This window comes from Dermacentor albipictus, chromosome 5 (genome assembly GCF_038994185.2).
Source record: "Dermacentor albipictus isolate Rhodes 1998 colony chromosome 5, USDA_Dalb.pri_finalv2, whole genome shotgun sequence".
Lineage (NCBI taxonomy): Eukaryota > Metazoa > Arthropoda > Arachnida > Ixodida > Ixodidae > Dermacentor > Dermacentor albipictus.
In genome coordinates this window covers 20,565,407-20,581,637 of record NC_091825.1, presented here as the reverse complement: position 1 = coordinate 20,581,637, position 16,231 = coordinate 20,565,407, and the positions used below count along the sequence as shown (strand labels likewise).

Genomic DNA, 16,231 nt, shown 5'->3' with positions numbered 1-16,231 from the left:
CCAATTCGGCCGTCACCAGATTACCGTCCTTGGACATCTCGTTGACGCGAACGGAGTGCAACCGGACCCAGGCAAGATCCATGCTGTTACGCACTTCCCTGTTCCGAAGTGTGTCAAGGATGTGCGCAGCTTCATCGGCCTTTGTTCGTACTTCCGCCGTTTCGTGAGGAATTTCGCCGCCATAGCACGACCACTAACCGACCTTTTGAAAAAAGACGCTCCTTTCCAGTGGGGCGATAACGAGGCCTCTGCATTCTCTCATCTAATCGACATTCTCACAACGCCTCCCGTTCTGGCCCATTTCGATCCTTCTGCGCCTACCGAAGTCCGTACTGATGCCAGCGGTCACGGAATTGGAGCAGTACTGGCACAACGCCAGCGTGGCCACGACCGTGTTATCGCTTACGCCAGCAGGCTCCTCTCACCCGCGGAGCGCAACTATTCCATCACTGAGCGTGAGTGTCCGGCCCTAGTTTGGGCGGTTGCGAAATTCCGCCCATACTTATATGGCCGATCCTTTTCCGTTGTCACAGACCATCACGCGCTTTGTTGGTTATGCTCATTGAAAGACCCTTCAGGAAGACTTGGTCGCTGGGCCTTACGCCTCCAAGAATATTCGTTCTCTGTCACCTGCAAATCTGGCCGACTACACAAGGACGCCGACTGCCTGTCTCGCTACCCGGTAGACGAGCCTGACAACGCCGACAGTAGTACCGCCGACGGCATTTTCTCTGTGTCTGCCTTCGCTAACATCGCCGATGAGCAGTACCGAGACATATCGCTGCGAGTACTCATCGAGCGTCTGCGCTCTACACCTACCGACGCATCCGTTCGCCGATATGTCCTCCAGGGCGGCATTCTGTACCGAAGGAGCTTCCTCCCTGATGGCCCTGATCTTCTTCTTGTCGTGCCAAAACATCTACGACAGACTGTGCTCTTTGAGATGCATGACGCACCCACTGCAGGACATCTTGGGGTAACCCGCACGTACGACCGCGTCCGCCGCCGCTTCTATTGGCCTGGTCTCGCTCGCTCCGTTCGACGCTATGTTGCTGCCTGTGATCCCTGCCAGCGTCGGAAGACACCTCAGGTGCTACCTGCCGGTCATCTCCAGCCGATCACCGTCCCTGTGGAACCGTTCTTTCGTGTTGGATTAGACCTGCTCGGTCCCTTTCCCACGTCATCCTCTGGGAACAAATGGGTAGCCGTCGCGACTGATTACGCCACCCGATACGCTATCACTCGGGCTCTCCCTACCAGCTGCGCCACTGACGTCGCGGACTTTCTCTTGCGTGACATTATCTTGCTTCATGGCGCCCCGCGACAGCTGCTTACTGACCGTGGTCGAAACTTCCTCTCGAAAGTTATCGCTGACATTGTGCGTTCCTGCTCCATTCAACACAAACTGACTACTTCATACCATCCTCAAACCAATGGCCTGACAGAGCGGTTAAACCGTACTCTTACCGATATGCTGGCCAAGTACGCAGTGGCGTAGCAACAGGGGGGGCCGGGGGGCCGTGGGCCCCGGGTGCAAGGGGCCAGTGAGGGGGGGGGGGTGTCATATACATCTGAAGACGCCCCTGTTTCCGCCGGCTACACCCGGGGAGGGGGGTGACAGAAGACCTATGGGCCCCGGGTGCCAGACGACCTAGCTACGCCACTGCAAGTACGTCTCCAAGGACCACCTCGACTGGGACATTGCCCTTCCTTACGTAACATTTGCGTACAATTCTTCCCGGCACGACACCGCCGGATTTTCTCCCTTTTATCTACTGTACGGTCGCGAACCTACCTTGCCCCTAGACACGGCACTTCCTCCTGCTGCGGTCTCAACAAGCGAGTATGCGCGCGACGCCATCGCCCTCGCCGACCATGCACGCCAGCTTGCCCGTGCTCGACTTACGGCCTCACAGACCACTCAGCAGTGTCAGTACAACGCCCGCCATCGTGACGTACAGTTTTCACCTGGTGCGCTCGTGCTCCTGTGGTCGCCCTCTCGTCACGTCGGACTTTCAGAGAAGCTTCTTTCGCGATACACAGGGCCCTACCGCGTGCTGCGCCAGGTGACGCCCGTGACTTACGAAATTGCTCCTGTGGGCTCAAGCTCGTCCTCTCCTGTGGCATCTAGTGATGTCGTACACGTCAGTAGGCTCAAGGCCTACTACACTGCTTCCGAGTCCGATCTTTAGTCGCTCCGGGACGGCGCTTTTGCAGCCGGGGGTAGTGCTACGGCACAATATGTGCGATCATGAAAGGCCAGCAGTGTGAAGACGACGACGACCATTTAGAAGCTAGCGCGGGCTGTTGCCTCTTGGCCAAGCGCAGCGTATTTCCCTTGTAAATATATTTGTACATAGCTTGTCGTAACAATATCTTAGTTTGACTTCACCTTTCACTTTTGCCATTTTACTTATTTCTTGATTAACAGTACAGTACGGAGATTCACAAGTGCAATGTACCTTATTTAATTCAGCACAAAGTGCCATTGTATCACATTGGTTATCTTTTCAAAAGACGTAGTGAGAACTATACAGGGTGTGCCACGTGACTTGAGCCAAGAATTTAGAAATGAAAGGCGCATCAGAAGCGAATTGAACTGAATGCATGCTATTCGCACTGGCCTACAGTAACTCGCGCAGTTATTTTGTTTTCCCCACAGCTCACTCATTAAGTTTAATTACCCAACTTTTTAATTACTGCCCAAGGACCCCAAGTATAATATGCAGGTTTGTAGAGCACTTTCAGAAACCACCTATTGAGTTGTTTTCTGAACGACAAGTCTCGCATAGTACTTTTTTTCTGGTTGTAAAGAAATCCCGCAAGATATGAGAAAAAAAAAAGAAAAGAACATGTGGCAGATCACTTGCGCAGTGGTATCGCGTATCCCGCTGCTCTCAAGCCTGCATTCAGTGAACGAGGTCGGCTGCATTGCGACTGGCAGCAACGCGATGCATGCATGCATGATCGAGTAATGGCTTCTTTTCTCTACACCAAGGTTAGGTGCGTGGGTAGTGTGGTCGTAATATGCAAAAATGCTATAACATGTTTTTGTTACATACTGTTTTGGCGAGCGACCCCCTCCGACTGACATTAGAGACATGAAGGTCAATAATCTGGCTATTGAATTCTAGGAATTAAAAAATATGAAGTCGTGGATCTGACTTTTTTTTCTTTCACACCAAGCAAGTAGCTGGTGCTCACAGGGGAACTGGTAAGCAGGCCGCCTCTGCCCACTCTGCGCCTGCACGATGGTTCCCACTCGGGCCACTTCCGACACACGGGCTCCTCTTCACAGCACTGCACCATGATGCTGCACGCTCGGTCATGGCTGCGACTAGATCAGGGTCCAGCAGGAAAGACTCGTACACACCAAACTCAGGATATCTCTTTATACACAACGCGCAATATAACAGGCACAATCATATTCGGTATGCAATAAATAAACGCGTACAGGGCCTGAAAGATGTTCGCTTTTGTGCGCTCAGAGCGGATGCCGGCCACGCCCGAGGGATGACTACAATGTGTGGCACAGCGAGGCAGAAGGGACGCACAGTCACAAGCCCAGAGGAATCGTGCTCGCTGGGCTGTTTGGCATTGCCACTAGATCGCCGATTTCTTGCTTAATTGTATGTAGCCGAGTGCAGAAGCGCTTGAGGCAACCTCTTCTGCAGCTGTATTAAACCCGAATTTGTTCAAAAAATTAAAATGACATTCTGGGCTGCCACGTGCTATAACCGCAATACGATGAAAGTCAAACTCAGTATAACGAGCACGGATATAATGAATTTTCAAATATAAAGAAGTAAATCTAAAATTGTCACTAATGTAAGCGTGCAACAAATTAAACATATACCGAATATTGGATATAACAATGCTATTTTTGTGCCAAATAAGACTTATTTATAACAAGGTTTGACTATGAGGCACTACTTAATGAGGGTCTCCAGGTTAGCATCGACCACCAGAGGTTTTTTACCGTGCACGTAAGCAGTAACTAGAGCTGCTGGCAGCCTCAATAAACACAGTTCCACATACCACCACAGTAACGTTACCTTGCATCAAAGTGAGTTGCACAAAACAGCTTCAGAAATCTGTACCGGAACCACAAGTGCATTTGTCACTGCGAGACAGGTGTAGCCAACAACGCAGAGCTCTTCTTGTGAATCCAAAAGCTGTAACACGTGCGTGTCAAGTGTAGGAAGGTGTTAGCTCCATAGTTCGAAGAAATATTTACTGCCGTGTCTGCAGTGCTAGCAAGAACACAATTTTTTTTTTTGCAGACAACAAACGGCACACGAGCACGGCTCTTATGGGACTGGGCGTCGCCTGCGGCTACCACCACACAGACACAACACACGATTCAGGGAATGCTGTGCAAGGAAAAGGTGACAGACGATTGACTGCAAAGGACTAAAGTGGAAGGAGAAAAACAATGCATTCAGCGTAGAATATATTAGGGATTCCGAGCTAAAACAACTCACTGCTTTTCGAGGCAGACAAAAGGGAGCAACGATTACAGACGGTGGCTGCCAAGAGTGGGGAGTGTTACAGTAACGATATAAAGGGGCTCGCCCAATCTCAGCAGCCAAGGTCACCCGGTGACTCAGATGGTGCACAAGCAATTCGATACGGGGCTGCTCCAAGCTGCTGAGCACACACCATGGGTTAGAACACACACCAGTCAACACTGATAGCTGCATTAGGCCCGCATGCCATCGAAATATACATATGTATAATAGTATTTAAGACGAAAGGAAAAGAAATTATAGTTGCTCAAAGCAGTAACATTCAATTTTTCAACTGCTCCTTTGGCTGAGGTTAATTCATGGGCACTCACATACAACAGTAATGTATATGCAGGTAATTACACTGGGCATATGGCACATGTCGCAAGAGGTCAAGACAACAGTCCTCCACCAATCTCTTGACCATGTGGGGAAGGAAGCCAAGCAGCTGCGATTTCGGCTGGCTGAAAGTTAGGCTGCAGATAGAACTGGAGGTGCTTGTGCAAAATGGGAATGAAAATACAACCTGAATTAAAGGTTCATGAAGGTAGCATAATCAATTGCAAACAAAGAGGCTCCCACGATAGGTTTCAGCACGTGTGCACTAAACAACTACCGATTGAAAACCGCACATCACGAGTCGCATCAATTGGAAATTGATAACCTTCACCGAGCACGGTTAGGCAAAAACTCCCCCTCACGCCAATTGTTGAGGTGTTCTCAAATTCATTTAGTAAAGCAATGAACGGGCTATGGTGAATGTTCATGATTCACATTCATGAATGTTCATTAATTGCGCTGCGTACGTCCACGTCATGTACTTCTCTTAAAATCGTCAGTGTAACACTAAGCGCAATATAATCAGGATCTCAAATTCATCCTTTTTGGTTTGTGTTCAACATGGCAAACAGGGTAGATGACTGGCCAAGGAGAGGCAAATGGGACATATGCAATACCAACAAACGTTGCATTGATATCAGCTGATACTAAAACGGGCTAGCTGGATCACTGATGCATAATTAACCTTGGGGTCAGCACAACGAATGGGGAAGATGGGACCACTCAGCTGCTGGCCTAAATTATCCCTGACCTGGCCGCACCATCCTTCACAAGAAGCATGCACAAGCACCAGTAGTCCATCTGCAGCCAAAGTACCATATTTATTCAAACATAGGTCCACCATTTTCTTTCGTAAATGTTACCCAAAATGAGCCATCGACTTATATCCATGATCACGACCTACAATCGTGAACAAAGCTAGCAAGGTACTACGGTGACGAAGTTGCGCTCACCGCAAAACCAATCATAGAAATTACCCAGCCAGGCTTCAAGAAATGTTGCACATCCAACACTCCATGGCACTGAGGATGCCTGTCAAGCAGGGATGACATTTCTGGCAGCGTCGATGTGCATGCAGCTTGTGGCATCGACTACCAGATTTGGTGGCTGAACTTGCAGTAAATAATGGTCCGTACATGTTCAAAGTTTTTCGTTTTTGTAGAGAGACCTGGCTCAACCTATTTCCAAATTATAATTTCATATTTCTCAGCGAGTTAAATATATATAGTGTCGACCGAATTACAATTTTACATTTCTTGGTGAGCGCAATGTGCAAGAATCGGCCCACATTTGCGTTCGACCTATTTCCGAGTAAATATGGTAAACGTGCACTGCCCACTGGCGCTTGCCCCACAAATCACAACAACACATGCCCAGACAAAAGTTGATTCAACAAAAGCATCCTCGCACCAACAACACACACGGAACAAACACTTCCGATGCGCAGCAAGGTGGCATTTCATGCCGCAGTAAAATCAGAACAGAAACCAAAAATCCCCTCTGCAGCCATTTCAATAACATTTAAAATAAATGACCACACTAAAAGCAAGGACTCGCGCCACTAGTAGCTCTCACACTTCATTGTTCCGGAGGGCTTCAATATCCAACATCATCAAAAATTGCTCTCTCGGCTAATACAGAAGCTTCCACGGAATGAATAAAACAATTTGCTTAAAAGACTCACTGATATGACTAATGTCAAGCTCCCAGACACATGACAATTTCATTACCATATAGATATATATATAATATATATAATAAGACTTACTTTCACATTTCACTAGCAAGGGCATGTAAATAAGGAGCAAATATTGTGTAGTCGGCTATCTGTGTCGAGAGTCCACCAAGGGAAGTCCCCAAGAAGCACGACCCCTTAGACACAAGCAATTTCACAACAGATATTGCTATCATGAAGCACACAAAACAACAAGGTTAAAAAAAAAAAAGCCGCCATACAGGATAAAACAACACAACTGCCACCTTCAATATTATGACCCTTCATGGCATGCTATTTCGTAAATTGTCAACAATAAAAAGGCTTTGCGCCAAACCACACATCAGATCAAGCCTCTCAGATTCTTTAAAGGATCTATGGCATTTTTTACCCTAACGTTAAGAATCGTAAAACAGGTGCTCCCAGCAAGAGGAACTGGCACAATTTTTTGGGAAATGTGTTCGCCGTGGCGAGAAGCAGCCCAATATCTCCTTTGGCACACTGAATAGGATTCATTGCTGGAAAAATCGCGAAGAAGGGACCAAGATGCAGAAGAAGAACACAGAAGCGCTTACTATCAACCGAAAGGTTTCACTAAAGATTGCAAACCCAAATTATCAGCCACTGCACAGAGCAGGCATGGCACACATGTTTTAGTGTCGCCAACAAAAATATCTCTACAATTTCGTGCAATAGCTGATCCATGAGCTCAAAGAGAATCCCTTTTGAATGTGCCCCTCTTGCACTTCTGATAATGAACCCCCACCAACTTGCCCAGTTTTCTACCTTGCTTCATTAAAGAGAAGTTTCATCCAACCTTGACAGCCCTGCAATCTCAGCAATGTGTGGGCCACACTGCTATGACCTTGCACCATTGTGAAATGGATTTCCCGAGGCGTTCTCTATGCAGTGGCAGATAATTGAGGGTTGCAATCTTATCTTGGCAAATGCATGCATTGTTGTTCTTTTCTAGCCTTCATCTCTTCGCATTTTTTCTAACAATGAATGCGCACCAACCCAGTTTGCCATTTTGATAACCAGGATGCCGTAGACAGGTCACATAAGATTCTCAGGTATGATAGAAATTATTCACCTATACCCTAGCCACATTTGTTTTTTTCAGGAGCTCAGATCATGAAAGAATCAGCTCTTGCAAATGTGCTAGCTTTACCATCTAAAAAAAAATGACAGCAAACACAGCAGCTCTTGCAACATACAGTTTTGACTGCATGTACATTAAACTGCAGACCTAAAAACAAGTCACTGAGCATTGTACCTGACCAATACCTTCATACTGAACTCCACGTGCTGTCTTTACTCATTTAAATCTGCAAATGACTGGGATAAAAAGCTAATTTTGTAGAAGTTGGCAAAACGTTGCAACCCATTAACAAAACTGTCACTGAAGTGCACAGCCCACAATAACCAATTTCATTTTCTTTTTCAGGATTCAATACAGAACAGCGAGTCCAACCAACCAGCACTGCACAGGATTACCTATTCAATTAAACTGCCCCATTCCAACATGCTATGTCCAAGCATTCAGTAGCTCCCTCCGTACAGCAGAGCTAAGATAGTGTGCCAGGTAAAGTTGGCCAGTCAGGAGCCGCCAAGGAGTGAACATGCCGAGCACTGGCTGTGCGGATGGACAGTCCAGAAACGGGTGTCGTAATTTTCCGAAGTAAGCGAGAAAGCTTAGGGTTCATAACATACGGCGGTTCCAGTGTCCACCAGTGCAGATGTGCGAACACTGTCAACAAAAACTCCGATTACGTTCGAGAGACTGCGGTGACGACTTTCACATTTCAACGTTGTCACAGCTCTTGCCTCTTGGACTGCGACGATTAGTATTCCTCGTCTCAAGTTACGGGGGGAGGTGGCATTGGCTACAGTGAACGACGGCGTGGAAGAGGTGAACAGATGGTAGTTGTGGTCGGGCACAATGTCGGCGATGAATGAAACAGTGCATCATAAAAGCGAAACATCATTTCATCACAAGTGATGAACTGAATGTGAAGTCTGCAAGTAGCACTAAACCCAAAACTGCAAGAGCAGAGGAGCCCTAAACAACAGCCAAAAACAAACAATGCTCTACTGGAATGAACAGTCTCGTAACACCTTGATAAACTGCAATCACTTTCGCAGATGCTACACCTTTCGCACGACTGAGCTTGATTTGGCCCAGGACGATTGAAGTATACAGTCGATGGCAGTGTGCAAAGACGAGAAGCTTGGCACAGCACTATAAACGGGGTCAGCCGTACATGCCAATGCGTCCGGTGCAGAGTCTCACAAAATCTCGCAAAAGGGACAGCATCTCCGACAGTTATCACTCTAGAATACTGCCCCTAAACACAGGCAAACTTGGGCTAAGGCTTTCCCTAAAACAGCCACACGTAGGACCCTTCTTGAAAAGAGAAGCAGCGACAAACTGCTTTGACCAGCAAAAAAATAAAAATGCATGCAGAACTGGCCCCCGTCTGATCCTTCCCAACACCAACAAAAAACAGCACAGCATTCAGCTCCACAAGACGCAAGGACTGATGACTGCACCAGCCTGCATGCCCTCCTTGCAGCACAAGGTGTGGCTAACATAAACATCGATATCAAGATGATTACTGCTGAGGAGACAGCCTAAACACGACTTGCTGGAGTGTGCCAAGTAGCTGACATGTTTGAGAAAGTGTGACGTGATAGCAGTTTCATTTCAATGCAAGAACATTTGATGGGTCTGGAATGCAGACTACTTGCCCCCTTTTGTGTTCGTCCTTTGTGTATGAAAAAAAAAACAGTGCAGTTCACAGGCTTGACATACTGCAGTTAAGTCACTTGACCAGAAGCAACACCCCTGAAGGGCATCACTGTCAGTGCCAAAAAACACAGAAGACAGACTCAAATCTTCCCACAAGCATCTTCAGAAGAAGTCGCAACGAGTGCTACTGTCGACCGCCCAGAGCAGCACGCCACCGTCACAGCGGCTGCCAACTGCCGTGTGCAACGCATACTGCAATTAACATACTGCATGTGACCAACCACTGAGAGGCTCTGCACAACACTGGCTCGGTGAAGTGGCTTTACACGTGCAAATGAATCCCAGCAACAAATGAGGCAGTGTCTCAGTAAGGCTCGCAATTCACACGAACATCACTAGTCCCGACATAGCACCAGTTTACTTCTGGGGAAAGTGTTTCCTCACCGGTTTCAAGGGATTCATTAAATTATGAGGTTTTACGTGCCAAAACCACTTTCTGATTATGAGGCACGCCGTAGTAGAGGACTCTGGAAATTTCGACCACCTGGGGTTCTTTAATGTGCACCTAAATCTAAGTACACGGGTGTTTTCACATTTCGCCACCATCAAAATGCGGCCGCCGTGGCCGGGATTCGATCCCGTGACTTCGTGCTCAGCAGCCCAACACCATAGCCACTGAGCAACCACGGCAGGTGGTTTCAAGTGATGCCTGCAACAGCCAATGCTCACAAGGGCACTGGCATTAAGGAGAAACCAGCGAAGACAGGTTCTCCCCCAATGAAAACTGGTGCCACAACGATGACAGGAGGGATGACAGCTGTGCGAATCGAGCCTTATACCCCTGTCAAGCAGGCAAGCTAATGCACTTATGGGGAGTGCACTTCGGGACCTTGAGTGACACTTTAGGCTACGCAGTGCTAAGCGGGAAAACAGAATGCACTTGCACAAAAAAAATGTCGATAGACTAAAATCATGTTTTTTGAGATGGATTAAAATAAAGAAACCTTCTAAAAAACAATTGCTTTAGTTGTATTATACATAAAAAACAATCTTAATCTATATTTACTCGACAAAAAAACTAAAATATTTTTATCACAAGAGTGTTACAAGTCAAGGCCGGCCAAGAGAATGACTAGCCAATCCAGAACAAGATGGTGGCGTGCGACGAGGCGGCATTTGATCCTGCCAGAACAGAATATCAGCGAGTTCTGGTCAGATTATTTTGTTAAAAGCTATCAAACAGCTAAAATTAACTTCTGTGTCCTTTTTCTATGCATTACCTTTTGTGCTGTTGAAACCGCTGGCGGCGAGGCTACGCACTCGACCAGCAAAGTGTGTGCCGTGCCGACCGAGTGCACGTTTCTGCGAGTGCACTCCGCTTGCGCTGTTTAGATTTGGGGAAGTGCACTTAAAGCTGAGTGCACTCTCCATGGGTGCACCTAACTTGCCCGCTTGATGGGGGCACACTGCAGCCTTTCACTTCACGAGCGCTCTTGCAGCCAACAACTGAAGCAGTACCTGCCCAACACAACACACCATTCCATTGTCCGAACAAACCTAAACACGCGGCCGCAACAGGCGTCACAGGTGGCAGTGCGATCCGAAAAACAGATTTGTCAACACAGAGTGGGACCCAAATGCGTGGGGCCAACACAATCTGTATTTTCGGGACAAAGTTTTGCTAACACACACACAAAACACAGTGGAAGCAAGCAAGGAAGTACTACCCACAGTGAACAGGAGGAGTGCCTTTGGCAAACAGAAATGCCTCCTGGGGCAAATTGATGGCAGGGTTTGCAGAAGAGGGAGAAGGAGGTGCATCAGCGGCCCAAGTGACTAGTGCCCGCCCCAAACCATCTGCGCCCGACATGCTGCTTGCCAAGCGGGCCTCGCTGCAGAGGTGTGCTGCAGCGTGCCTGCAATTTCTCCAAGAGATAAACACTAGTCTAACCTACAGATCGAACTTCTCGAGTGCAGTGCAACTTCAATGTAATGAGCACTGATAAAGTGAACTTTTAGATATAACAATGTAAATTTTGAATGTTTGCCTCCAGTGTAAGTGTTCAACGTACATCTGCTTATGAAGAAAGTATGAACTTTTCCTAACATTGTAATAAAATTTCCTTTGATTGTTTCCGTGTCAGACTGAATTCACTAAAACGAGGATTGATTGCACCGAGTCGGTCTTACCATGAGCAAAGCACGGGAAAGCCATAAAGGTGAGCCATTACTGAAGAGCCCCAATGTCATACATTTCGAGCAGCATCTACTTTAAGGTAGCTGCTGCCAACAAAAGATAAAATTGCATATGAAAAGAAAAGGTAAATGTAACAACTTGTGTAAACTATTACCAGGGCCCAGGTATGCTACGAAACCTGCAACATCAGACTCGTCATCTATGCCACGATTTAAGTGTGAAATTCAGGCAGTCTGGCCTTCTATTTCTTCCAAGTCATTTGGCACAGCCCTTAATGTCTCTAGCAGCTATCCTCAGCCAGCCTTAACAGCCAGCCTTAGCTTGTTGTGCTGCCATCAGTGCAGTTTCCTCTGATGATATGTGTGCCTAACAGTTTCCGCTAGTTCTTATTTGTCATACACAGATTTCTGCAGCATAAAAAAGTTTGCTTGCTGCCTTTAGCTGTCACATGCTATATATAGTGAAACCTCCTAGGGAAACAGATCATAAGAATATTAAGAAGGAATCACTATTCCCCTTTAAATTCCTATAGCAACTCATGCACTCAAAACATTGTTTCTGGGGGCTGCTCAGTAGGAACTGCACTCTGGCGTCTAATGTTGGCCGTGAGGGTGGGCAATGGTTATACAACGAATTTTGTGCTAATGCGACTTCCCTTCGATTAACTTATGGTACATTCAGCTGGTCATTTTTGAGCTCTCCAAAGCACTCTGGTGGGGCACGCTACTTCATAACGTTCGGCTGGTACTTTCGGAGCACTGCACCCCGACTCCGAGTGCTCGCCTTCGACGTGGCAGTGCAACCAAGCGTCAGCCACGACGGTGCCTTGACTGTTGAGAACAGAAGACGCGCATCTCCTCTTCCAGCCTTCCCATAGCTCCGGCTGCACACTGGGCCTGGCCACACTTTCTCGAGCTCAAATCAAGAGCGGGCTCCACGCTATGGCAATCTGAGCCAGACAGCAGTGCGGACCAGCCAAACGTACTATCGGTTCGGCAAGGTTATACTGCATGCCTCTTTTTTAATGCCGGAAGTAGACAATGCCATTCCATGCTGTGCAACGTGCCACTACACTGTGCTTAGAACGAAAGGTGAACCACTCGTCCAGCCCTGGCCACCCTGGTGGTGCCCACAGACCTCGGGTGTGTGCTTGCTGAGCGGGCAGGCGGCAGTACCTACATTGAAATTTTGCCTTTGGTTCAGTACTGGCGCTGCCCGTTTCGAAGCAGGCACTTGGCCCGAACTATCGGCCGAGACTCGTTGCTTAAATCGAAGATCATCACCGACTGACGGTGGGTACCCTTCAATTTCTTTGTACCTCGCAGAAAAAAATTGGCACGATATGAAGTGCACTATCAGATTTCTATGGCTGCTTTAACTTTAATGCAACTGGCATTCTTAGTCTACTTCAGCCACTCTGTGGCAATTCATATATCTACCTATCTATCCTCCTTACGCACATCTTGAATTGAAGAAAATATCCCTTAAAGTTTGTCAGCATTCAAACCTGTGTCACACTTTAGCACTGCGCCACGAATGCTCGCAGGCAGCAAAATAAATTTCGAGCATTAGCACGCACCGACAAACCACCAGCGCAGGCCAGCATAAGGACTCTGCGGGTTGCTCCACCAGACGGGGCAATGTTTCCAGAGGGAAGCGCGAGTGAGGAGCCCGGCTGCAGCACGCGGCTCGTGCACGACGCACCTCGGCAGTGGCAAGACGGCTGGTGTTCCCTCCAGATTGCTTGAATGCTAATCGCATTAACGTCGACAGTCATCGCAAGATAGCTGCTACCCAGCTTTTTCTTTTTCTTTCTGTGTGTTAAACATAGGGGCACCAGAACGCTTCTAAACCTGATAACTCAAGTACAGATGCAAAGCAAGCCTATCACAAATGCTTGAATGAAGTATTGCTCACCTCCATGCAGCTGGGAGTGAACAATATAGCTGTAACGATCGCTCATATTTTTGTTTGGCTTCTTCAAGTCCCCACCATGTGGTGGCATCCACGGACTATAAGCTTATTTGTGAAAACGGCCCCAGGTATGATTACTTTTAGAAAATGGAAACTGATTAGAGATAAAAACCATAAAACACTGATATCTGCAGAAGTGCAGATAAAATCAAGCATGTGAACAAAGACCACAGAGCAAAGCAAATTAGTTGTAGTATCGCATTTTAAAATCGTTGCTTGCAGATTACTTCAGGGGTTTCACAACCCACTGAGAACGCTGTTCCTACTACGTTTTTCTTTTTTTTTTTCCAGAAGTTTTTTTTTCCCTCGCCCCCTTCTTTTCCCCTACGGACTTGATGCCGGTATACTTATTTGGATAGCGAACACGTTCTGCAATCACACAGAACATTTATGCGAATTAGCTGCTCTTGCAAGATTAAAAAAAACTTTAAAATAGCTTGTTCTAATTTTACCAACTGTCAACTATCCACATTTGCCATTGGCTCACTAATAGACCAGAGGCTCCCCGATGAACTGTTAGCTTATGTAATTTCCTAATTTTGTTAGCATTCGCACTGCATTCGGATGATACGCTACTTAAATTCCACGTTTTCCCTCGACTACACAATTGTTCTGACGCGCCACACACTCCGTGCAAAACACCCACAGTGGCAAGCAGCTCCAAGTCAGCAACGCAGGCTGGCTGGGGAAGGAAAGGCGGGGAGGAGGAGGAGGAGAGGGCCTCAGTGCAGCTCATGCCCCCTGGCGACTGGCATTGTCCTTAGCAGCAAGTACCCGGTGTCTGTGCCAGGCGTCCACTGGGCCAAAGCACTATCGCCACTTCAATGCCTGGCTGCTAAAGTTAGCAGACACTAAAGGCAGTTGCAAGGGTCACACTAACCGCCATTGAATGAACCTCTCTTGCAGCTTACTGGTGTTACCCTCTTTTAAAAGTCTGAACACAGTTACCACATCAGATATGGTAACCATGTGTATAATTACAGGATCTTTAAGTCCCACCCACATTCAAGTGGGTGAACATCCAATATACCGCAATGGAGGCTGCGCTAAGCTGGTTAGCATGCCCAGGCAATTCGTGGAACAGTGCCCATAATCGGCAGTCTGCCGCAACAAAGGAGCCTCGCAATGTTAATGTACCCCCCATCCCCCACGCCGCTTGGAACACATTTTGGGTGGATTGTGTGACCATCGCACACCACCTCCAGACTTGCCCCGGTCACCATAAAGAACAAAGGTTGAATACATGGGGGAAAACAAAACGCCACCAACAAAGAAAATGGCAGGCAGGGAGCAAGTCTAGAACAATACGAGCTACCATAGTCAACTATTTGGTATTTTCGGGCACCACATAAGTTATGAAGATGTCGCCACAACAAAGCAACCAAGTCGTGCGCCCTGGATTCCCAGCAGAGGCTTCGCTCGGTTGGGAGAGAGCTCCACCAACATTGTCATGGTGACGATGCATTGGCAGAACAAATGCAGACTGACAGATTAAAAACGGGAACCGAGGGGGGCTCCTGTGGATGTCGAGTGGTGCAAATGAAATGAGCGAGGCTAATAAGTTAAGCCCTGTCAGTCAGCCCCTTGAAAAATGTGCAGAAGAAACAACCTCCCCACCATCCATGCAGATAGCAGGAAAGAATGGAATGATCGCAATATGCATGAACTATGCCATAGATCAATAAGAGATTGAATATGAAAGGGCCCCGGAGGAGACTTCTCGCATGGTATTCCCATGAGCAGCATACCTGGGGACAGACTGGAAGCTTCGCGGCATCGCTGTCAGCAGCGGTAACAATAAAGCTGGCGTGGAATGCCTCTGACAAGCTGGGAGGAAAAACCTGCCTTTGAATCGTTTCGACATACATTGAGAGGCATCCAGTCTGCGTTCCCCCACAGGCTTGAAAAATACTTGCAGCTACTCAACTACATCCTCGACATTAAAAGAAAAAGCTAGGACTTTCTAGGCCTCTTTCTGCAACACGGCCATAATCACTGCAGGTTATGCAGGGAGAGGTTTCGCTGAAAATTCTGGTTAACAGCTCTTGTCCACCTGCAGTAGCAAAGAGGCCCCACACCTGTTGCGCCATCAGACCCTTCGGGTTGCCGATGAAGACCTGTCGGGTTGCTGATGACGACCTGTCGGGTTGCCGATGATGATCTGTCGGGTCGCCAATTAACATGTTGCGCAGCATCTTTAATTCAGCCTGGCAGTGGACGGCATTCCCGCGCCGAGGAGCGCCGAGACTGGAGCCGCAGCTGCTCGACAAGCAATGCCGGGCCCTTCCACAACCTTCGCGATGTAGCGCTGGTGGTGCCCCATCTTCCCCCAGCCGGGACGCAGTGGGAGTCGCGCCGGCACAGTGCCCTGGGCGGCCGGGGCAAGTCAGCCGCCCGCAAGGAAGGAGGCGGGGCCACCTCAGGCGAAGTACATGACCTTGAGGGTCTCTGGGTGGATGGTGACTGCACGGGCAAGTGCCACAACCGTCCTGTCGTCCCCATTGCTCGACTGGTGGCTGCCTTCACCACTGCAAGACACGACAGAGACACACACTTGCAGTGAAAGGACAATCGCAAGGACCCAACCGCTCCCACACAAAGCGTGCCTATTTTGCCATTGCAGGAACACTATTTACTAGTACAGCTTGGCTTGGTATTCCTAGAAAAAGCAACTCGGTGCGTGACCAAAAATGCGACCCTTCATACCGCCAAAAGCATCCAGTAACCCTCAAACTGGTTCCACGAAG

The 16,231-nt window shown here is 48.0% G+C and overlaps 1 protein-coding gene across 2 annotated transcripts in view; it reads right to left on the bottom strand.

Annotated features, from left to right (window-relative positions):
• Positions 1 to 3,377: 3,377 nt before the first annotated feature.
• Positions 3,378 to 16,231, bottom strand: part of AGO1 (protein argonaute-2) — an 83,662-nt gene continuing 70,808 nt past the window's right edge. For both annotated transcript variants that reach the window (XM_065447709.1, XM_065447710.2), the window contains exon 11: positions 3,378 to 16,012. In XM_065447709.1, coding sequence (XP_065303781.1) covers positions 15,904 to 16,012 — 109 coding nt within the window. In that variant the 3' untranslated portion in view covers positions 3,378 to 15,903. The remainder of the gene's footprint in view (positions 16,013 to 16,231) is intronic.